The sequence below is a fragment of the Oncorhynchus masou genome, chromosome 6 (genome assembly GCF_036934945.1).
Source record: "Oncorhynchus masou masou isolate Uvic2021 chromosome 6, UVic_Omas_1.1, whole genome shotgun sequence".
NCBI lineage: Eukaryota > Metazoa > Chordata > Actinopteri > Salmoniformes > Salmonidae > Oncorhynchus > Oncorhynchus masou.
In genome coordinates, this window is record NC_088217.1 from 66,737,694 (window position 1) to 66,763,198 (window position 25,505).

Below are 25,505 nucleotides of genomic sequence, written 5' to 3' on the forward strand. Positions count from 1 at the left end.
ACGGACATTCATGATGTCTCTTCCTCCCACACCCACAGGTCACAGGAAGTGTTCCGTCAGGCCATGTGTTCCCCTCTGGTGCGCCTGGAGATCCTGCCGCTGGCCAACAAGCAGCGCTACGAGAAACGTCTCATCGGGCAGCTCTTCACCGACGGTCACGACTCCATCCCCAAAGCCAAGAGCCCCCTCATGATCCACCAAAAAATGGACGCTAAACCAGAAGGGAAACCAGAACAGATCAATCCCAAACTGGAGCCGAGACGTCCAGACCTCCATGTCCTCCGCTCCAAGAACCCCGATCTGCCAGCCACTCTCACCCCGCTAGGGGAGCACCAGACTGGGTACGTCCCAGAGGAGATGCCCCTCAGTGTGTCCCCAGCTCCGGTGGTCAGGGATCGGGATGGGGCCTCCCCTACGGCGGTGGGGGGCAGCGAGAGCCCTCTGCCCCGGGGAAAGAGTCCCACGGGGCTCCCTAACCTGGCCAACCTGACCAACCAGAAGGGAGGCCGGAAGCTGAAGATTGACCTGAAGAAAGGTATGGAGGCACTATGGAAAAGGGGGACACTACAGCTGTGTTCAAATACCCATACTAATATACTTAATGAGTATATACCATTAGTTAATTTTTTAGTATACAAGAAATGAACTATATCGTATCAGTTGAGTGTAATAGAGCTTCACCTGTCAACCAGTAGTTGATGCTGTTGCTATGCAACCTTGTGCTAGCTTGTTAGCTTAACAAATTACTAGCTAAACATTTTATGTTTCCAGGTGTGTTCGTAAATTCGATTTGGAGTGCCAGAGTGCGCTCTGGGCGTTCGTAAATCCAGAGCGTTGTCAGATTGTCCGTTCATAAATTCAGAGCGTTTCGCTCTGAGTGTTCAGAGCGCACACTGGACGCTCTGGTCGAGGAGTAGGGTTGATCAGAGCGTTCAATGGCAGTCAAGCACCCAAGCTAACTGACTGACGTTGGCAAGCTACTTCCAGACACGAATGAGAGAACACCTCACTGACCATTTTACTCTTCCTAGCAGAGCTGGTTCGGCTGTTTTCATTATCCAGAGCTTTGGTGATTGTAACTGCTGCTGGCAACAATTTAATTACACTTTTTTTTTGCTGACGTTTACTGACACCGGCCATATTCAACGGGTGTTGAGCTTTTGTAAATTCATCAGTTATTCTGCGCAATAGTGTTCTGGAATCGGAATAGATAGCCATTGAATCGCACGACTATACCACTTAGCAAAGAAGGATGTGAATAATCAAGTCAATAAATGTTGGTTAATTAGTTAGATAGCAGATAGTTAATATACTGCCTGGCAAGTTCGATGTATCAGTAGCCAACTAACGTTAAGTAACTAGCTAACATACCGGTACATACTGCTGTAATGCTATGTTTGTAAGGATAGCATAGCTAACAAATTGTCATCCAACATAATGTGTAACATAACTTATTTACTTTATTACATTTTCTGAACATTTGTCATAATTAGTTTGTATCCTCTCTCGTCGGACTTCCCTTTTCTTCAAATCTGAAAAGTTAAGAAGCCATGCCCATTTTCTGAAGAATTGCATTGTGGGGCGGCAGGTAGCCTAGTGGTTAGAGTTTTGGACCAGTAACCAAAAGGTTGCTGGATCGAATCCCCGAGTTGAAAAGGTAAACATCTGTCGTTCTGCCCCTGACCAAGGCAGTTAACCCACTGTTCCCCAGTAGGCTGTCATTGTTAATAAGAATCTGTTCTTAACTGACTTGCTTGTTAAATAACAATACTACTAATAAAAAAGTTATATGGGCCCTAAAAGCATGGAGATAGTGTCCACTGCATTTATACTTCATCTTCATTTTGTTCTTTTGTAAAGTTTTAAGGTGTTGTAGTATTGGGTTCAATTTAGTTTTCAATCCAGTCGATTCAGTGAAATGAAATTTAAATCATGAATTATTGAATCATCATAGAAAACAACGGACAAATCAGAGTTTTTAATTGAAACTGAATTCTTAGATTGCGTTTACACAGGCAGCCCAAATCTCTTATTTTGTCATAATATCAGATATTTTGCCAAAAGATCAGAATTGGGCTGCCTGTGTAAACCCAGACTTAGAGATTATGTGGTTGTGCTCTTCCATGGTTAAAGCGGCACTCAGCTCTAGAAACAATAACAATTTAATCCACGCCCCTGTTTCTGTAAAAAGCTGAGGCATGGGGCTGGAGAAATGTAACCACTCTCAAATCGATAGTTTAGGTAGTTTTAACCATGTTTTGAGGCTATATAGAATTTTTTTTTTGTACAATTACTTTGTTTACGAACATTTGAGTACATTTTTTTTAACCTTTTTATTTAACTAGGCAAGTCAGTTAAGAACAAATTCTTATTTACATTGACGGCCGACACCGGCCAAACTCGGACAACGCTGGGGCAATTGTGCACCGCCCTGTGGGACTCCCAATCACGGTCAATTGTGATACAGCCTGGATTCGAACCAGGGTCTGTAGTGACACCTCTAGCACTGAGATGCAGTGCCTTAGACCGCAGCTCAACTCGGGAGCAAAGGAGCTTATATTTTATGATCTGATGAGGTACGACAGTTGAACTAAGCTCATGAGGCATTTATAAATTATGTTCTTCAAGAATCAATGGGTACATAGCAGTAATTTATAAGTCCAAAAATGGATGTAGCAACTAATGATTACCCCTTCAAAGACTTCTCTCCCAGCGTGAGTGACTGCAAGGAGGTTTAGAAGCATGAATGGAAGGTAGGCAGAAGCTTAGCTGCCAGATGAGATTTGATCACTCGCTATCTTTTAGTATGCGTCTTTTGGCTTTTCTCTACCACTCACCATGGTGGCAGTTTTCACTCATTGCTTGGAGGCACGTACACACAGGCATGCACGCGCAGACACAAATAGATACACATGTGAGCTTGGACACACACACACACACACACACACACACACACACACACACACACACACACTCTTGAAATCACCGTGTCCACAGGGAGAGGAGCCATGGGAGGGAATGATATCTCAGGATACCTCTCTCTCTCCCTCCCTCCCCTCCCCTCTCCTTCTTTCTCTCCCTTCACCTTCCTCCATCAGGCAGTGTGAGGCCTGCTCACACGTGAAATTGAAGGCAGCCCTCCTCTTAATCCACATAAGAAAACAGTTGTCTCTGGCTTTGAGGCTGAGGTCGCGTCCCGAATAGCACCCTATTCTCTTTGTCGTGCAATACTTTTGACCAGGGCCCATGTGCACTTTAAAGGGAATAGGGTGCCAGCAGAGTGGGCTCCACAGTAGACTGGTGGAAGTTGATCACCAGTTTACTCAGGAGGAACCCACTAAGCCCCGCACAGAATGCAGGGTGAGTGGAGAGATGTCGCCCTCCATTTATTGGCACACCAAGTGACCTTATTGCGACGTGATGGGATGATGTGGGGTCATGATGATGGGGACAGGTCTGTCCGTATTGAAGAAAGGCTCTGCTTTTTTGACTCCACAATGCAAGTCCTGCAGCCTGTAGTTTTATCTTGATCATATGACTGGACAATAATCAAGTGCTACAAAGAAAGACCTAAGCTGTGTTTGAATACCCATACATAATGAGTAAATACTATATATACTATTAGTTCATTTTTAGTATACTGTAAACGAACAGTAACCTTTCATTTGCGCGTACTTGCTCTTCACCTGTCTAGCGGAAGTTGGTGCTCTTGCTAGCTCGTTAGCATAACAAATTACTAGTTAGACATTTTACGAATTTGGATGTGTTCTTAAATTCAATCCGGATTGCTAGAGTGCACTCGTAAATTCAGAACGTTTCGCACTCGGAGCGCACACTGGATGCACAGGCCGAGGAGTAGGGTTGATTGGAGCGTTCTGGCCTTATAACGGCAGTCAAGCACCCATGCTAATGTTGGCTAGCTAGCTAGCTACTTCCAGACACTGACCATTTTACTCTTCCAAACAGAGCTGGTTAGACGGTGTTCATGCCATCCCCTCCCCATGTCACCTACTTGTGTGTATGTACTGACATGTAACTGATAGATGTGCACACACTACATGTGAATGTTTTTAAACGTATGTAAAATGTGAAGTGCCGTCGCTTTTTCATTATGTCGGACCCCAGTAAGACCCCAATGGGGATACTAGTCAATCAACTCAAGGATGGGAAAGATAGTATAGCAAAGACGATCAGGATAACTGATCAAATCCCTCTGTCCCCCACTCTATCTCTCTTTTGTTTTTTCATCTCTTTTCCTCTTCTTCATTCTCTCTTTCTTTCCCCCTCTCTCTGTCCCTCTATCGTTCCTTAAAAAAATATATTTCACTCCCTGTTTCTCTCTCCCCTCCCACCCTCCGCTCTATTTGCTCTCCAGGTACCGAGGGGCTAGGTTTCACCGTGGTGACCCGGGACTCGACGGTCCATGGCCCGGGGCCCATCCTAATCAAGAACATCCTCCCCCGGGGCGCCGCCATCAGAGATGGCCGCCTGCAGCCCGGCGACCGCATCCTGGAGGTGAAACGGTCATTTGACCTTTTGAATTCCTTAAAAGTGCGTCCTTCCTTCCTGCCATCCTTGAAGTAATGACTGATTCGGCATGATTTGATAGGTGAACTCGAGTGTTCCACCACATGACATTCACCTGTCCATTCATTTCTAATCATCAGTGATTTCTTCATGGAATGGAGGAAGGAAGCACCTTTTCAAGTATTCAAACAGTGCTGTCTGTGGCTGATAAATGAGTTGTATTTTTGTTCCCGGGAGGTGGTCATTTTAAACCTTTTAAATATCTAGGTGGAAGTAAGTATTCTATGTATTTATAAGCACTGTGAAGCACATTGTGTATATACTGTACATATTTGAACCCTTTCCTGTGATGTGTGTGTGTGTGTGTGTGTGTGTGTGTGTGTGTGTGTGTGTGTAGGTGAACAGTGTAGACATGACTGATCGAACTCAGGAGGAGCTGGTGGCCATGCTGCGCAGCACCAAGCAGGGGGAGTGTGTCTCTGTGGTGGTGGTCAGACAAGAGGATCTCTTCCTACCCAGAGAGCTGGTGAGAACACACACCTTTTATCTCTCCTAGCCACCTCCAATTGCTCTGGACTCTGGATGATCTCTGATGCAGATAGGTTACCAGGAATTTTCACCTTTCCCCTCTTTGTCTTAAAAATGTTGTTACCCCTCAAAATGCCTTTCTTTTTCTATTACTATTGAAGGGCGTTCAACCTCTTTTGAACTTCCCTTTTGCCCCCTGCATGCATGCCCTACAAACAAGCACAGACACCCACACACACACACCCATTGACACCCACACACACACACCCATTGACACCCACCCACACACACCCATTGACACACACCGACACACACCCATTGACACACACCCACACACACCCACACACACCCATTGACACCCACCCACACACACCCATTGAGGCCCGGCACACGTACCCAGCACCCCATTCCTCTTCCTGCCCTTATCTGGGTTTGTTGACTCAGAGGCTGACAGGAAGTCACACGCACGTCCCTGCGGCCTCGCAGGAAGTGGTGCATGTCAACACACACGGGTGTTAAGTGACCGTTTAGATGTGGCCAGAGACCTCTCTGACTCCTCGCCGAGTGGTGTGTTTTTACCCCTTTATCTAAATAAGCTGCCCGTCAGCTGCCCAGGTGTTACCCTACAGCAGCGTGTGTGTGTCCTGTGTGTGAGTGTGTTGGTCCTCTCCGGAAACAGTGCTCTGTCCTTGTGTGCCACTCACTACTCCTGTGATTATTCACATTATTCCGTTTCCTCAACTTCAAAGCATTCAGGAGGGACTACTCCGAAGCTTTGTAGTGAACGATGCATATTCACATGGAACACACACGCACTCAAACACACACACACACGCAAGCACACACACACGCAAGCACACACACACGCATGCACACACACACACGCATGCATGCACACAAACATACACACACATGTGCACACACATACACACACATGAACGCACACACACAGTGCTCACATTAGCCCTCATTAAAATACCCTACATTTTCCACAACATCCACACATAAAGCACTTCTTCAATTTCTCTTTTGTCTTGTTCTTTTGAACTCTGTCTTGATCTGGGCTGTTGAAGTTAGAGGCCCTTAAAGATAAACTCCTTATCGTCTCTGCAGGCCTCTTCCTCAAAGATAGTTTCATGTCCCTCAAGCTCATGTACATGTTCACACTCACTCAAGTTCAGCAATGCTCGTACACAGAACTTATGCAGGCAGGCATGCACACACACATGCACACGCACACACAATCAACCGCAACTCATTCCAATACCTTAAACTTCCACATTTAGATGCAATGGTGGTCCGTTGTCCAGTTGATGCATACATGTATTACACTTGTCTTCTCTCCTTATTATGCCTGCGTCACAACCCTAATACTGCAGCTGCACTCACAAAGCCCCCAACACAAATACCCATCTATTTAGCCTCAGAACATGACACCAGGCCTGAATACATGTTTATGAAAATTAAAAAATCCTCCCCAACCCATTCTAATGTCATTGGGTTAGTATCTCCCAGGTGCCAATTATAGCTGTGTGTGTGCATATGTTTCTATAGGCTATAGTAGTGAAGGCCAAAACACATAAAATAATTCATCCCTAAAGGGGACCTAAAATTTCAAAATCAAATAGCTAAATGATCCATGGTATGCCCCCCAGACGCCTCATGGGTCTCCCAGTCACGGCCGGCTGTGACACAGCCTGGGATCAAACCCAGGGCTGTAGTGACACCAAATTTTGTTCACTCGGGAGAACAATTATTATTATTATTTTTTTATTATTATTATTTTTTTAAATCTGCGTTTCTTTTTTTTTTAATAGGCCATTTACTGGCTAGCGGAAAACCTGGTGTGTGTGTGGACCACACTCAGGAGAATGGCATCTATGTATTGATGGCAACATATACTTTCCCATGAGCTTTTAGCAGTTTGTGGAAAACTAATATATTTCACCTCTGGGCTTGTCTGCAACAAGAGGGAATAGTTTGCACACACGTTATGTTATTCTATCCTTGTGGGGACATAACATGAATTTCCATTCAAAATCCTTTTTTCCCCTTAACATAACCCTAACCTATACCTGTAGCCCAAACCCTAAACCTCAACCAAAATCCTTAACCTAACCACTAACCCCTTACCCTAATTGTAATCCTAATTCTAACCCCTAAATTTGAAATAGCCTTTGTCCTCATGGTGACGTGTGACATTTCCCCACGAGTAGGATTTTTCCTTGTTTTTACTATCCTTGTGGGGACTTTTGGGGATTTTAGGTCCCTACAAAGATAGAAGAACCAACACACACACACAAACACACTCAGAATAGCGTCCCTCTGTTCCTTGTGGAGGACAACACACTTTAACTGGCCCTGTCTTCCTCTGTGAGGTGTCGACATAGTTGTTGACATGCAGCTCCTCAGCAGACTAACATGGCGTAGTTGAGCGGCGGATTGACAGCTGCATATCCTGTCATTCACACAGAGACCGAATGACTCCCACTGTGCTGTTGAAGGTTCATGGCCATATCCTAGGACCTTAAAAGTTCCTACTGATGTTTCCCTGTGACATTTTCTGTGCTGATGTTTAGGATGATGTCATTATTTAACCTACATACAGTTCAGAGTGTACAAAACATTAAGAACACCTGTTCTTTCCATGACCTAGACCGACCATGTGAATCCAGGTGAAAGCTATGATCACTTATCGATGTCACTTTGTTAAATCCACTTCAATCAGTATAGATGAATGGCATGAGGCAATTTTAAAGAACGATTTTTAAGCCTTGAGACAATTGAGACATGGATTGTTTCTGGGTGCCATACAGAGGGTGACAAATATAAGTGCCTTTGAACGGGGTATGGTTGTAGGTGCCAGGCGCAACAGTTTGAGTGTGCTGAGAACTGCAACGCTGGTGGGTTTTTCATGCTCAACAGTTTCCCGTCGGTATCAAGAATGGTGCACCACCCAAAGGACATCCAGGCAACTTGACACAACTGTGAGAAGCATTGGAGTCAACATGACGAACCCTGACAAATTCAGGCCCTTCTGAGGGCAAAAAAATGGGGGGGGTTCTTAATGTTTATACACTCAGAGTAAACTGCCATCTAAATTACTGACACTTGCTCATTAATATTGTTGGGGAATATTCAATCAAATCACAAACTGGGCTGTCTGTCAGATGAGCTGAGACCCTTGTTTAGAAGCAAAATGATAATTCAATTTCATTTGACATATGTGCGGAACGGGACTTCGGTTACTTAGACAATAAGAATAGGCGATCGGGTCCCGAAAGTGAAGCCTGGGACTATACTTAGGTATGATCCTCGCCTTTCAAGAAAAACTTGATGATAAAACCTGATCTGGACTTGAGTGTCAGTGTTTAGTTTGTCCCTCGGATTGGATTGGATGTGATGTGGATTTTTGGTTGGAGAGGTGGATGGATGTGCTCTGGGCAGGATCGAGGGGTCACGTCACACAAGGCTAACCTGGAAGTGTGGTCATGAGACAGGAAGCGTAGTGGCCTTGCAGCTTGCCAGACCTGTATGTTTGGTCGTGTTCGAGAGAATTAAAATCGTGATGTATCATGGATAAATTGAGACGGACTGATTTTACAAATAATATTGAGTAGTTATTTGTGATGCAAAGTGATTTGTAGGACAATCAGTCTCGACTCGCCTTTAAGTGGTCCAACGCTCCTTTTGTCTTTCTGTCCATCCATCCATCTGTCTTCGGACGAGCTCAGCGTGGCGGCCACCTAATACGTCTGCATACCCATCACGCATAGACCTGTCAGCTCCCTCTCCACTCCACTCTGCACTTCTTTTCTCATTGTTGGATTGGCACCAGGATGCTTGTGTCCTGGAACCGTGGTAGCTTACCACTCAAGGTGACAAACACACACACATGCGCGCGCACACACACTAAAATGATCCCAAACATCAGCAATTTGGCTTTTCTCTCCTCCCCCTCCCGGGGCACAGGTACAGAGAACAGAAAAACCCAACATTACTTCCCATAATTGGAGGACTTTATCCGTCTCCGATCGAGCGGTGGCGAGAGATACCTCATCTTAATTGAATGTCGCTCTCGTCGCTAATCTGCATCTTTGAAAGCGTCTATTCAGAAGCCCGGTTGACAAAAGAGTGTGTATTAATCGGTCTCCTTACACCCCCACCTCTTCTTCTTCCCCATGGGGAGAAAGGCTCCTTTTGTCTTCGTCGTTCCTCTGATCAGGGGTGGTCTCCCCTCCTCTTAAAGCCTGTTAACAAGCACTTGAGGAGAGACAATGAGGCATGTTGTGCGCCAGCGGAGCCACAGGGCTCAGGAATGGAAGGGTTTGGCTCTGCCCCTAAGGAAGGTATTACGGGATATTAGGGGGGGGGGATTGTGTGTGTGGACCACCAGGGTGTGTCTCACACTGGGAGATTTAGTTGGCTGTATAAATGTGTTTTAGCCCCTTAAGGACATATCTGATGTTTGGTGGACATATCTGATGTGTGTGTGTGTGTTTTGAACTCAGCCCCACCACACAGTGACCCAATTAGACCGCTCTTTGCATCAACAGATCAAACCAAAGGCTTTCATCAAAAAATGTAATGCTTCTTTGGTTACAAAGTGCTGCTGGAAGATCTCTCCCTTCACGCTGACAATGGAATATCCTGCAGCTGTTACTTCTCTTTAGATTCCACCTCTCCTCTTCCCGTCTTCTCCCTCATGGATGTGTGTCAGGGATAGAGATGCCCAACGAGACCTGTCCATCTGTCACGTCTACTGTCAAAGTGTCGAGCCTGAGCTGGATTGCTGGATCCTTGCGTCTTACTGACTCCGTTGAATGAAGGGGCGGCGGGGTAGCCTAGTGGTTAGAGCGGTGGACTAGTAACCGGAAGGTTGCAAGTTCAAACCCCGAGCTGACAAGGTACAAATCTGTCGTTCTGCCCCTGAATAGGCAGTTAACCCACTGTTCCTAGGCTGTCATTGAAAATAAGAATTTGTTCTTAACTGACTTGCCTGGTTAACTTCTTGCGTTGAGCAATCCCGTATCCGGGAGCGTAATCATAGCCTCAAGCTCATTAGCATAACGCAACGTTAACTGTTCATGAAAATCGCAAATGAAATGAAAGGAATATATTCACTCACAAGCTTAGCCTTTTGTTAACAACACTGTCATCTCAGATTTTCAAAATATGCTTTTCAACCATATTTACACAAGCATTTGTGTAAGAGTATTGATAGCTAGCATAGCATTAAGCCTAGCATTCAGCAGGCAACATTTTCACAAAAACAAGAAAAGCATTCAAATAAAATCATTTACCTTTGAAGAACTTCGGATGTTTTCAATGAGGAGACTCTGTTAGATAGCAAATGTTCAGTTTTTCCAAAAATATTATTTGTGTAGGAGAAATCGCTCCGTTTTGTTCATCACGTTTGGCTAAGAAAAAAAACATGGAAAATCAGTCATTACAACGCCAAACTTTTTTCCAAATGAACTCCATAATATCGGCAGAAACATGGCAAACGTTGTTTAGAATCAATCCTCAAGGTGTTTTTCACATATCTATTCGATGATAAATCATTCGTCGCAGTTGACTTTCTCCTCTGAAGCAAATGGTAAATTGCACGCAGCTGGAGATTACGCAATAATTTCGACAGAGGACACCAAGCGGGCACCTGGTAAATGGTAAATTTGTAGGCATTCCAATGATATGCCTACAAATACGTCACAATGCTGCAGACACCTTGGGGAAATGACAGAAAGTGTAGGCTCATTCCTGGCACATTCACAGCCATATAAGGAGACATTGGAACACAGCTCCCTCAAAATCTGGGCTATTTCCTGTTTGAAATTTTATCTTTGTTTCGCCTGTAGCATCAGTTCTGTGGCACTCAGATAATATCTTTGCAGTTTTGGAAATGTCAGTGTTTTCTTTCCAAAGCTGTCAATTATATGCATAGTCGAGCATCTTTTCATGACAAAATATCTTGTTTAAAACGGGAACGTTTTTTTATCCAAAAATTAAGAGTGCCCCCTATATCGAAGAAGTTAAATAAAGGTAAAATAAAAAAGACTCAATGGCGCCGCAATCAGAAGGAACGCTTCCCATCTTTACTACTCAGTGCACAATGGAGCTTCCACAATAGCTTGAGGTGATTGAGCTCCATGAGAGGGGAGGCCCAGACTAGACTGCCCATTTGCCTAGGGGCTCTACCCAGGAAAAGAGAGGGTTGAGGGCATAGGCTGGGGACCGGGGGGGGGGCTGGGGCTGGTTCTGTTGGCTAAACAAGGGCATCCTCAGGACTCGGGTGCATGTCACCCAACACCAGTGGGATTATAGTGAGAAGACAGTAAAGCTCCACTGAGCCGCTCTTTCCTGCCTCTGTCGCTAGAGCGCTGACCATATTCTATGGCAACCTGGGAGGTTCAAAATAAATCTGCTTCCAGTAACAGATAAGGTATGAAGGAAAGCAGCTCAATTCATTTTTGGATTTTATATTGGGCAGCTGTGAAAAAAAGAAATCACAGGCACTTCACATACACACTCTTATGTGTCCCTTAGTTTAAAACACACACAATTATTGTTAACAAATGTAAACATATACAGTACACACAGTATTTTTCCTCACCTGCGTTGTTCGCTCTTCTCCTCACAGGAAAATAGGCCGGTGAAGTGAAAGAGCCTCAAAGCACCTCTTTATAGGCCTGTTTCCCTGGTGACAAAACCCCAGCACCACTTTCTCTCTCACCGCTCTGTCATAATGACAGACATTTTTCTTTTGTCTCCATTTCTTTGTCTTCTCTTTCTTTCATTTGGTAGCCAATTCTCGCTCCCCGTACCACCGGGTCATTTTGTTCACGTCAAGAGTAGGAGGAAGGAGGAGAGAGAAAAGAGAGTGAATGGGAGAGTGGGTATCTCCAGGGAGGGGTTATTACTTTTAAATGATCCCCCTGTCGCCCTCCCTCCATCGCTCTCAAGAAGGATGTATAAAAAGGTTATTATGTTTCCTTTTGAAATGGCACGCGCTCGGTCTGCCTTTCATGTTCAAATGGAGTTACCTCTCTGCCTCCCCCGTTCTCTCTTTCTCACCACCTGCTCCTTCTCGCTTCCCATCTTCTCCCTCTTTTTTTTGTTGTTCTTCCAACCCCTGTTTTTCACCACCTTCGATCCGTAATGCAAATATCCCTCTTAATTTGTTTTGGTTTCTCTTTCTCCCTCAACCTCTCATCGCCTATTTTCTTTCGTCCCCCCCCCCCCCCCACTATGCTTGTTTCAATATCAAAAACAATCCCTCTCTCTGTCCTCCCCTTCATCCTTCTCTATCCCTCGCTCAGAAAGGGGGGGAGGCAAGCCCCCTGGTGCTGGAGGATGGGCGGGAGCAGCTGATGTTCGAGGTGCCCCTGAACGACACGGGCTCGGCCGGCCTGGGCATCAGCCTCAAGGGCAACAAGTCCCGGGAGAAGGGCGAGGACCTGGGCATCTTCATCAAGTCCATCATTCACGGAGGGGCCGCCTACAAGGTACAGGCGCAGGAATGAACTATCTGATGTGCTGTTTTTGCTTCCATCTCACTGTTTCTGTTCTCTGTCTGTCTCCAGTTTCTCTGTTGTCTGTCTTTTCCGCTTTCCAATTCTCGCTCAGCTTGCTCTCTCTCGCTCTTTATCTCGTTCTGTCTCCATCTCCACCTGGTTCCCTTTCTACTGTCTCTTTCCTTCTTTCTTCTGCTCTCTGTGCCATCTGTTTCTCTTTACTCTGTAAACCCCAACACTCAGCAGTCCTGCACAGTCTGAATCCCACATCGGTTTCAGTTCCCCCTGACCCCTGGCGACCCCATTGACCTCGTCCCTCTGGCAGTGTGCTCAGACTTTTGTGGATCGGAGTAGGGGCCCTTTCTAGCATCTTCCACTGAAGGGCACACTCCATCTCTGTAGTGACACTTGGAGTGGATAGATACTCTCTGAACTCCCCTGGTTCCCATCTTTTTCCACAGGTGTGGTGTCCCTGTGTATATAAGGTCTGCACTGGGAACAGGGTGATTAGGTACTTAAGCGATACTAGTACATCCAAGCATTGACGGAAGCCACAAACTGGACTTATAAACTCGTCTCTGAGGTATTTGGTATTTATGAGGATCTCCATTTCACAGTCCCTTTTGTACAGCAAGGTATTCTTTTAGCTGTTGTTTAAAATCTGGTTTCATGGGTAGCTTGAGTTACCTGGTTTGGCAGAGAGTTCCGTGTAGTCATGGCTCTATTTAATACTGTGTTTTTCCCAGCCTCTGTTCTGGACCTGGGGAATGTGAAGAGACCTCTGTTTCCCTGTCTTATGTTGTAACGATGAGTTTCCGAACTGTGTGCCAACTGCTTAAACAGACAGTTCGCTACCTTCAACACATCAATACCTCGCACCAAGACCAATATTGATGCTGTCAATCTCTCCTTAACTTTGAGCCGGGAGAGATTGACATGCATGTTACTGACAATTGCCATCCGTGTCCATCAAGGCTTGATATGTGCTGCTTTGTTCTGGACCAAATGCAATTCACCTACAGTACCACTCAAAAGTTTGGACACACCTATTCAGTCAAAGGATTTTCTTTATTTGTACTATTTTCTACTTTGTATAATAATAGTGAAGACATAAAAACTATGAAATAACATGAATGGACTCATGTAGAAACCAAAAAAGGGTTAAACAAATAAAAATATATTTATATTTTAGGTTCTTTAAAGTAGCCACCCTTTGCATTGATGACAGCTTTGCACACTCTTGACATTCTCTCAACCAGCTTCATTATCCAAAAGTCTTGAAGGAGTTCCCACATATGCTGAGCACTTGTTGGCTGCTTTTCCCATCTCAAATCTCTAATGAACTTATCCTCTGCAGCAGAGGCAACTCTGGGTCCTCATTTCCTGTGGCAGTCCTCACGAGAGCCAGTTTCATCATAGCTCTTGGTGGTTTTTGCGACTGCACTTGAAAAAACTTTCAAGGTTCTTGAAATGTTCTGTGTTGACTGACCTTCATGTCTTAAAGCAATGATGGACTGTCATTTATCTTTGCTTATTTGAGCTGTTCTTGCCGTAATATGGACTTGGTCTTTTACCAAATAGGGCTATCTTCTCAATACCACCCTTACCTTGTCACAACTGATTGGCTCAAACGCAGAAGGAAAGAAATTCCACAAATGAACTTTTAACAAGGCACACCTGTTAATTGAAATGCATTCCAGGTGACTACCTCATGAAGCTGGTTGAGAGAATGCCAAGACTGTGCAAAGCTGTCATCAAGGCAAATTTGAAGAATCTCATACAACATATATTTTGACTTGTTTAACCCTTTTTTGGTTACGACATGATCCCATATGTGTTATTTCATAGTTTTGATGTCTTCACTATTCTACAATGTAGAAAATAGTAAAAATAAAGAAAAACCATTGAATGAGTAGGTGTGTCCAAACTTTTGACTGTTACTGTATGTCCCTCCACACATCTGGACAGTAATCCAGGTGCGTCTGAACTAGGGCCTGCAGAACAACGGCCTATTATGGACAGAACTCTTCCCATTTTATGTTTTGACCATGACAGCTTGGCCGTTACTCCCACTATCCTCCATCTCCTCTTCTGGTTGCCTTCTCAAAGTGTCTCAGTCCAATCCTTTTTTTCAAAAACAATCAATAGGGAAAAGGGAAGATTGAGAGACCGAGAGAGATAAAAAAAATATATTTAAAAAAGGCCAGTGGAGTGAGAGAAAGTTGAGATATTTTAGCATAAATTGAAAGTGCGTATGTGTGGGGGGCCGAGGTGTTGTGTGCGCCTCTCTCTCTCTTCTTGTGTGTTGCCTGTGAGTGTTGCATGTTGTCGCAGGCCCCCTCCCTGCGCTGTGTGTGTGTGTGTGTGTGTGTGTGTGTGTGTGTGTGTGAATGCTAATTAAAAACTCTTAAGAGGCTAGCTAATGAGCGTGTGCAGGGAGGGCTGAGACGCTCTGTCTGTCCCCAGTGTCTCTCTCTCTCTGGCTGTCAGTCTCTCTACAGGCGGCCAGGGGAGGAGAAGCCACAGCCTCACACTGAAACTGGGACCTAACCCCAATTCTGACAGTGTTTGTGTGTGTGGAGGTGGGGGTTACTATCCTTGTGGGGACCAGAAGTCATGTAGAAGTCGGTTTCCTTGTGGGGACCAGAAGTGGGGACATTTTGCTGGTCCCCACAAGAAAAGAGGCTAAGGGGTTAAGTTAATTTATTTATATATATTTTTTTATTTAACCTTTATTTAACTTTAGGGTTACAATTACGGTTAGGTTTAGAATTGGGGTTAGGTTTGGTGTTAAGGTTAGGTTTAGGGGTTAGGAAAAATAGGATTTTAAATGGGATTCAATTGTTTAACCCCACAAGTATTGTGAAACAAACGTGTGTTTGTGCTTGTCTTTCCAGGTGTGTTTGTGCATGTGCGCTTGCTCGCACATATGTGTGATTCTCTGTGTGTGTGTGTAGGCTTCTGCTTGCCCATATGTGGTGTGTGTCTCTTGGGAATTGTGTGTGTGTGATCTGATAGGATCAGAAGGTTATTGGCGGTGTGAGAGGTCAGGGCCTGGCGGGGGCTGCTTAATGACTGAGGTCAGAGGTCAGTGGTGATTAATGGCGTGATGGGGCTGGTGGGCACTAAGGAGTCTTTTGTACCTCTGGCCATGTCTCTGTGTTTCAGTGTCTCTCTCCCTGACTCGCTCTCTCCGATCTACAGGTGTGTCTTGGTCTGTAGTAGCTGCTACATACAAATGTTCTCCCTCTCTCTCCACCTCCTTGTCTCTCTCTCTTTCTCCTTAATCTCTCCATGCCTCTTTCTCTCCCTCTATCATTGTTCCTACCCCTCTCTTTCTCTCTCACTGCTCTCCACCATTTCCCACCGACTTTCCTCTCCAGGACGGCCGCCTGCGGGTCAACGACCAGCTGATTGCGGTAAACGGCGAGGCGCTGCTAGGCCGATCCAACCACGTCGCCATGGAGACCCTACGCCACTCCATGTCCTTGGAGGGCAATGCCCGTGGCACCATCCAATTGGTGCTCCTCCGCCCCGCCCCCTCATCTGGCTCCGCCCACAACACCAACGCCCAGGTACGCTACGAACGGGACAACGATCACCGTGGTTCACTACTTCGCCGGCGAGCCTCTGACCCGAGGGGTCTCCGATACAGGCACAGATATATGCAGGGGTCAGCTCAAAGATATACACTTAGTGATACACGCAGGTACACAACGCAAGGGAACTTGCGTAGTCAAACACTCGGTAACATACACGAACACATGCAAGGCGCAGCCGACAGCGAGGTACAGAGCAGCACACACAGATACTCTGAAGGCCTGGTGCAGGTATACACACAGGAGAACACACACAGCTACACGGATGACACCATGCAGAAACACACACTCGGCAATGTACCACACAGCCACGCGACAGGCGACGTAAAGAGCAACGCGCACAAGTTTAGGTCCTTAGACGACAATGCCGACAGATACACGCGGGAATGCACGCGCAGGCACACACCCGACAACGTACACAGACCTATACGCAGCCACACACCCGACAACATACACAGCCGTTACACACACAGTCAAACGCATGACAACACACGCAGTCACACACGTAGCCACTCACCCGACAACATGCACATCAGCAACACACATGCCTATGCAGAGAGCATAAGGGCGCTGACAGGGGCAATGTACGGTGACTTACACAGACACGACAAAACACACAACCACTTAGACATAAACAGGAACTCACACGGATCCAACTACACACACAACCAGGACCTGAATCAACATCACCACCACATGCTCTCAGGACTCTGAGAGAACACATACATGTTTGTGCATATATATATATATATATGTGTATATGTGTGTGTGTGTGTGTGTGTGTGTGTGTGTGTGTGTGTATGTATATGTATGTATGTATGTATGTATGTATGTATGTATGTGTGTGTGTGTGTGTGTGTATGCATTTATTGATGTGTGTATTTCTGTGAAAGTGTGTGTGCAGCATTAACTCTTTCCCCTGCCCAAAACTGTTCCCTCTTTCCACAACGACCACCTTCATACAGGCAATGACTGTAAACTAAAACTCAGGAGAAAATGTCTGTGCACTACCTATGAATCATTAATTGCGTGTTATTGATCATTATTAAAAAGTTACCACTCATTCTGCCGACAATAGTTGGGCACAAAAATGGCCACTGGTTGTTTCACTGTCTTCAAATCTTTGTCCGGAATGCTACTGACAATCTGGCAATATTGCCAATATCCCTGAGATGCTTTTTAAACCTATTCTGTTTCTTGTGTTTTACTAACTTATTTATTTACTTTCATTATTTTTTTTGTATTGTTCACTTGTCACCAGACCTGTCACTCGTTGTTGTTGTTTTTAATCTCACAAAAAGTCCTTTGTTGAATAAAGAGTCTTCCTAAAGTTTTCCTCTTGCATGCTGTCTGTCTGTTTCACTGTGGTGGTGGTGATTCCCTGCTTTCTACTGGCTAGTACTCCTGTCCTCACTCTTTATATACCTCTCCATCTCTTTTTGGAATGATTTGTTTCTATCTTTCACTCTCTTTCTCTCTCGGGGCTTGTTCTTCTCTCTCTCCGCTGGGTATACTCCCCATCCCCCCCATACTGACCCCTAACACACAGTCAAGTGGCTCACTCAGTCTCATCTAAACAGGCCAAAGAAATTTGGAAAAAACAATTCCCCCCCCCAAGGGTTGATCATGTTTTCTACTACGGTAGTTTACTGCGCTGTCCTCGTTCTGTAAGTATATGCACTTCAGAATTCCACAGTCAGAAAAGGAAAAGCATTATATAACTGGTCTATAGCAATATGACTGCAAAACAGACGCATGACAATATAATACAGACTTTCCATACTCGGTTGTTGTTTTTTGCACTAATACTAATTATTTGCAAGGTTTTGTTACTGATTTGTAATCATTCTCAGTTAATAAAGATGTCAACGTTTGTGATGTTCTCTAGTGCAGTGGTTCCCAAACTGTGGGGAAACCTCAGTCTTGTTTTAAACGTGAAATTGTAGTAGTAGAATGCTACAAAGGTGCAATTTGGAAATTGGGTAGTGTATCATCAGTTCCTCTTGTCATGTCAGTCATTTGGGGCGGCAGGGTAGCCTAGTGGTTAGAGCATAACCGGAAGGTTGCGAGTTCAAACCCCCGAGCTGACAAGGTACAAATCTGTCGTTCTGCCCCTGAACAGGCAGTTAACCCACTGTTCCCAGGCCGTCATTGAAAATAAGAATTTGTTCTTAACTGACTTGCCTGGTTAAATAAAGGTAAAATTAAAATTGTTTTACTTAGAGCTAGCTACAGTTGAAATTGGAAGTTTACATACACTTAGGTTGGAGTCATTAAAACTCGTTTTTCAACCACTCCACACATTTCTTGTTAACAAACTATAGTTTTGTCAAGTCGGTTAGGACATCTACCTTATGCATGACACAAGTCATTTTTCACATTCACTGTATCACAATTCCAGTGGGTCCAGAGTTCACATACACTAAGTTGACTATGCCTTTATACAGCTTGGAAAAGTCCAGAAAATGATGTCATGGCTTTAGAAGCTCCTAATAGGGTAATTGACATAATTTGAGTCAATTGGAGGTGTATCTGTAGATGTATTTCAAGGCCTACCTTCAAACTCAGTGCCTCTTTGCTTGACATCATGGGAAAATCAAAAGAAATCAGCCAAGACCTCAGAAAAAAAATGTTGACCTCCACAAGTCTGGTTCATCCTTGGGAGCAATTTCCAAACGCCTGAAGGTACCACGTTTATCTGTACAGACAATAGTACGCAAGTACAAACACTATGGGACCACGCAGCCATCATACCGCTCAGGAAGGAGACGCGTTCTGTCTCCTAGAGATGAACGTACTTTGGTGAGAAAAGGGCAAATCAATCCCTGAATAACAGCAAAGGACCTTGTGAAGATGCTGGAGAAAACAGGTACAAAACTATATATATCCACAGTAAAACGTGTCCTATATTGACATAACCTGAAAAGCTGCTCAGCTCCAAAACCGCCATAAAAAAAAATCCAGACTACGGTTTGCAACTGCACATGGGGACAAAGATTGTACTTTTTGGAGAAATGTCCTCTGGTCTGATGAAACAAAAATAGAACTGTTTAGCCATAATGACCATTGTTATGTTTGGAGGAAAAAGGGGGAGGCTTGCAAGCCAAAGCACACCATCCCAACCGTGAAGCACAGGGGTGGCATGTTGCGGGGGTGCTTTGCTGCAGGAGGGACTGGTCCACTTCACAAAATAGATGGAATCATGAGGGAGGGAAATTATGTGGATATATTGAAGTAACATCTCAAGACATCAGTTAAAAGTTAAAGCTTGGGTCTTCCAAATGGACAAGGACCCCAATACTTCCAAAGTTGTGGCTTAAGGACAACAAAGTCAAGGTATTGGAGTGGCCATCACAAAGCCCTGAAATCAATCCCATAGAAAATGTGTGGGCAGAACTGAAAAAGCGTATGTGAGCAAGGAGGCCTACAAACCTGACTCAGTTACACCAGCTCTGTCAGGACGAATGGGCCAAAATTCATCCAACTTATTGTGGGAAGCTTGTGGAAGGCTACCTGAAACGTTTGACCCAAGTTAAGCAATTTAAAGGCAATGCTACCAAATACTAATTGACCCAGTGGGAATGTGATGCAAGAAATAAAAGCTGAAATAAAATTCTCTCTACTGTTATTCTGACTTTTCACTTTCTTAAAATAAAGTGGTGATCCTAACTGACTTAAGACGGGACATTTTACTGGGATTAAATGTCAGGAATTGTGAGAAACTGAGTTTGGATGTATTTGGCTAAGGTATATGTAAACTTCCGACTTCAACTGTATTTATACCTTGTCAGAAATGCCAAGATCAACTTACCCATGTCACTTTCAAAAAGTTGTTCTGTTTTTTTTAGATAGTAGATTTTGTTGTAATTTTTTTGTCACACAAATACACGTCAGACAATTTCTTTGCACCCCATGACAAAATGTGTAGAATTGCAGGAAATAAGCTTTAAACCTGCAAAATTATCTCCGCCAACAAGAGGGGTGTGAACAGTTTCTGTCATTAACAGTGCTTGTGCCCATAGACGTAGACGTGTCACGTGCTCACAGGTGGCGCGGGGTGTTCCCCAATGCTGGGAGGGTGCCCCCCCCCGAGTGAAAACGTTTGTGAATCCCTGCCCTAGTGGACAGCTGCATCTTGGGTTATCACAACAGCCACTCAGAAGCAGTGTGAACCGTGACGGGGTAGCTATTGGTGAAGGAAGAAAGACTAGAAAAAAAATGAACTATTACGGTGTTAATGTCTGATGGTAGAGTATAATGGAGGGACAGGGTGGAGAATGAGATGAGACAGCAAGGGGTTATGGGATTAAATGGGTGTGACCAATGACCCTCCCCTTTTGTGTCCTCCTGTCAGTCTCCGTGGCCACAGCCCTTCTGGATGTCAGGCCTGAGGAAAGGGCAGTGGTGCAGTCTTAGGAAATTGCCATGGAAAAGTGTGTGTGGGTGCTCCCTCAGAGCCTGTAGAAAAATTGTATAACTGCCAGTGCAGTTCTCACTGCATATCGCCGTAGGCCTCAGCCTATGTTCACACACACACACACACACACACACACACACTAGGTCTAATCTTATCAGACAACGAGACCCAAAGATGAAAGCCCAAAGCGTTGAGGCTAGCTCCAGGACCCCCAGTTCTCTCTCTAACCCTACCAACTCAGAGGGGTGTTCCTCATATCCTCATTGTGTTGACCAGCAGGTTCTTATTGTTCTGCTTTGATGGCTCTGCCTGGCTGTCAAAGACCCATGAGACAGATGGGTGGATGGATGGAGCGGTACTGTGTGTGTGGGTTGGGTGGGTGTGAGCCATTCTGACAGACGAAGATGTGTGTGACAGTAATGCATGTAAAGAGCCGTGGTTGCCCCTAATGATACCATTGGGAACGTGTGTGTGACTGCACGCAGGAACAAAAGCACAACGGACACCCCCCCCCCCCCCCCCCCAAAAGCCGAACTCACACACTGTGCTACCGAACGCACACAATTGAAAATCCCCTTTGATATGAGGATAATGGCCTAATGAAAGGAGTTAGCACATAAAGACGGTGAACGCATTACGCCACTACTGCTCATTACGTATAATGTGACAATGATGCAAAGCCCATAGCCACACACCCACAGAGTTGGAGAGAGACGGGGTGTGGGTGATTTTGTGTCTATCCATTTATGCGTGTGTGTGTGTGTGTGACGGCTGTAGATCCCACCACACCATCGCTCTCAAAGGAGAGGCTTTCATCTTTTATCTACAGTATGTCTCACTCTGCCACCAGCCCTCTCTCTGTCAGGTGCATCCCAAATGGCATCCTATTCCCTACGTAGTGCACTACTTTTGACCGAGGCCCATAGGGTGCCATTTGGGATGCCGCCTCTATCTGCTTCTCCATCTGCTCCTCTGTGGCGGTGGAGACTGTCCGATAACATGCCTGTCGTCAGCATGAGGGATTAACGTAATTACTCCATTTCCAACCCTCAACCAATCAGCGAGTCTCAGTGGTGCTACTGTCCTCTTACTGATGAAGCACACTCAAAACACAATGTCAGCCAATGGGAAGCTGTCTGCTATGATTTCAATATGAATTAGGTAGAGTTCGCGCACAGTGCATTAGGTCGAGTTTGTGTATAGTGCGTTGATACTGTGCAATAGCCGTTTTAGACGCTGATACTATACACATGTGAGCCAGTGCATGCTACTGCCAGATAAGCTTGAAAATCGATCGACTCAATAAGTGATTTGATTACTTCCTGAGGTCTCCCGTGTGCATGAGGAAGATTCAGGCTGAAGTCAATGGAAGTGTGGCACATTCTTATTCACTGGCGTGTTGAGGGTCTTGGTTTTCAAGCTTCTCTGACGCTAGCCCACTATGGCTGGAACGGAAATAGACCGTTAGTGGGTTTGTCGGCTACTGTGTCTCCGGCTGTAGTCATAGATACAGTGCTCTGATACTCAAAGATATTCTATGATCGTAAGTACACTTCAACACAACATATGAGTATCTATACTATGCACTTATATTCCCCGTAACTTTTCAATTAAGGAGCACATATATATATTTTTCTCACTCAATGATTTAATGACCAGTGTCATCCTTCGCATATTTTACATACACCTCTCACATGAAAACCTAAAAACACATTCGATGTGCATCCAATGTAGGAAAAACTCTGGGCCTTTCCAAATCAAGTGATCAGGAAAAAACTCTAGGCCCTAATGGAATTCACTGACCTCTGCTCCTCTCCCCCTGGCTGTGACAGGAGAGCCAAGAGGCGGCTAGCCACCATGTCCTAGACGGCCCCTCCGGAACTCCGGCTCAAGCTGCAGCCCTGGTGTCCCACCACCACAGCAACGGTCCCAGCCCCAAGCCGCCCAGCCAGCCGCACATGGTCCCCAACCACATCTACTCCAGCTTTAGAGGTGAGAGGACACAGTAGGGCCTGAACTAGAGAAGAAATGGACACACTCATAGTGGTGCTTGACTTACACACACAGATGAATATAGTATGCGCACACAGTCTCACACACACACACACACACACACACACACACACACACACACACACACACACACACACACACACACACACACACACACACACACACACACACACACACACACAAACATTCACACTTGCTTTTTTTTAAACAAACATTGTACAGCGTCTTAATCACAACTGTTATATACACTGAACAAAAATATAAACACAACGTGTAAAGTGTTGGTCCCATGATTCATGAGCTGAAATGTTCCATACCCACAAAAAAATGTTACATTTTGTGCACAAATTTGTTTACAGCCATGCTAGTGAGCATTTCTCCTTAGCCAAGATAATCCATCCACCTGGCAGGTGTGGCATATCAAGAATCTGATTAAACAGCTTGATCATTGCACAGGTGCACCTTGTGCTGGGGACAATAAAAGGCCACTCTAAAATGTGCAGTTTTGTCAAAAGTCCTACATATGGATCAAGTTTTGAAGGAGATTGTAATTGGCATGCTGACTGCAGGAATGTCCACCAGAGCTATTGTCAGATAATTTAATGTAATTTCTCTACCATAAGCCGCCTCCCTCGTTTTAGAGAATTTGGCAGTATGTCCAACCGGCCTCACAACACCAGACCACGTGTATGGCATCATGTGGGCGAGTGGTTTGCTGATTTAAACTTTGAACAAGTTGCCCCATGGTGGCAGTGGGGCAATGGGCAGGCATAAACTACGGACAACGAACACACTTGCATTGTATCAATGGCAATTTGAATGCACAGAGATGCTGTGTTTTGTTGTGTATGTATGTGTGTGTTGTGTGTACATTATATATACACTACCATTCAAAGTTTGGGATCACTTAGAAATATCCTTGTTTTTTAAAGAAAACATAAAATTGATCTGAAATACAGTGTAGACATTGTTATTGTTGTAAATTACTATTGTAGCTGGAAACGGCAGATTTTAAAAATTGAATATCTACATAGGCGTACAGAGGTCCATTATAAGCAACCATCACTCTTGTGTTCCAATGGCACGTTGTGTTAGCTAATCCAAGTTTATAATTTTAAAAGGCTAATAAATCATTAGAAAACCTTTTTGCATATACGTTAGCGCAGCTGAAAACTGTTGTCCTGATTAAAGAAGCAATAAAACTGGCCTTCTTTGGACTAGTTGAGTATCTGGAGTATCAGCATTTGTGGGTTTGATTACAAGCTCAAAATGGCCAGAAACAAATAACTTTATTCTGAAACTCGTCAGTCTATTCTTGTTCTGAGAGATGAAGGCGAGTCCATGCGAGCAATAGCCAAGAAACTGAAGATCTTGTACAACGCTGTGTACTACTCCCTTCAAATGTATTTATATAGCCCTTAGATCAGCTGATCTCTCAAAGTGCTGTACAGAAACCCAGCCTAAAACCCCAAACAGCAAGCAATGCAGGTGTAGAAGCACGGTGGCTAGGAAAAACTCAATAGAAAGGCCAAAACCTAGGAAAAACCCTAGAGAGGAACCAGGCTATGAGGGGTGGCCAGTCGTCTTCTGTCTGTGCCGGGTGGAGATTATAACAGAACATGGCCAAGATGTTCAAATGTTCATAAATGACCAGCATGGTCAAATAATAATAATCACAGTAGTTGTCGAGGGTGCAATAGGTCAGCACCTCTACTATTCCTGCTGTCTCTAGAGAGTTGAAAACAGCAGGTCTGGGACAGGTAGCCTGTCCGATGAACAGGTCAGGGTTCCATAGCAGCATGCAGAACAGTTTAAACTGGAGCAGCAGCACGGCCAGGTGGACTGGGGACAGCAAGGAGTCATCATGCCAAGTAGTCCTGAGGCATGGTCCTAGGGCTCGCGTCCTCCGAGAGAGTGAGTGAACTTAAATTCACACAGGACACCGGATAAGACAGGAGAAATACTCCAGCTATAACAGATTGACCCTAGCCCCCCGACACATAAACTACTGCAGCATAAATACTGGAGGCTGAGACAGGAAGGGTCAGGAAATACTGTGGCCCCATCGAATATACCCCCGGACAGGCACAGCCCAAGGGGGGCGCCAACCCAGACAGGAAGACCACGTCAGGGACTCAACCCACTCAAGTGACGCACCCCTCCTAGGGACAGCATGGAAGAGCACCAGTAAGCCAGTGACTCAGCCCCAGTAATAGGGTTAGAGGCAGAGAATCCCAGTGGAGAGAGGGGAACCAGCCAGGCTAAACTCAATCATAGGACCCACTGAAGAGATGAGTGTTCAGTAAAGACTTAAAGGTTGAGACCGAGTCTGCGTCTCTCACATGGGTAGTCAGACCATTCCATAAAAATGGAGCTCTATAGGAGGAAGCCCTGCCTCCATCTGCTTGCTTAGAAATTCTAGGGACAATTAGGAGGCCTGCGTCTTGTGACCGTAGCGTACGTGTAGGTATGTACGGCAGGACCAAATCGGAAAGATAGGTAGGAGCAAGCCCAAGTAATTCTTTGTAGGTTAGCAGTAAAACCTTGAAATCAGCCCTTGCCTTAACAGGAAGCCAGTGTAGGGAGGCTAGCACTGGAGTAATATGATATATTTTTTTGGTTCTAGTCAGGATTCTAGCAGACGTATTTAGCACTAACTGAAGTTTATTTAGTGTTTTATCCGGGTAGCCGGAAAGTAGAGCATTGCAGTAGTCTAACCTAGAAGTAACAAAAGCATGGATGAATTTTTCTGCATAATTTTTGGACAGAAAATTTCTGATTGTTGCAATGTTACGCAGATGGAAAAAAAGCTGTCTTGATATGTCTTGTCTTGATATGTTTGTCAAAAGAGAGATCAGGGTCCAGAGTAACGCCGAGGTCCTTCAGTTTTATTTGAGACTGTACAAC

At 44.9% G+C, this 25,505-nt stretch overlaps 1 protein-coding gene across 2 annotated transcripts in view; it reads left to right on the forward strand.

Moving 5' to 3' along the window:
• The window catches only part of pard3ba (par-3 family cell polarity regulator beta a), a 174,945-nt gene that overhangs the window by 74,676 nt on the left and 74,764 nt on the right, over positions 1-25,505 (forward strand). For both annotated transcript variants that reach the window (XM_064969419.1, XM_064969420.1), the window contains exons 8-13: positions 39-535; positions 4,376-4,515; positions 4,925-5,053; positions 12,375-12,560; positions 15,953-16,144; positions 22,418-22,577. In XM_064969419.1, coding sequence (XP_064825491.1) covers positions 39-535; positions 4,376-4,515; positions 4,925-5,053; positions 12,375-12,560; positions 15,953-16,144; positions 22,418-22,577 — 1,304 coding nt within the window. The remainder of the gene's footprint in view (positions 1-38; positions 536-4,375; positions 4,516-4,924; positions 5,054-12,374; positions 12,561-15,952; positions 16,145-22,417; positions 22,578-25,505) is intronic.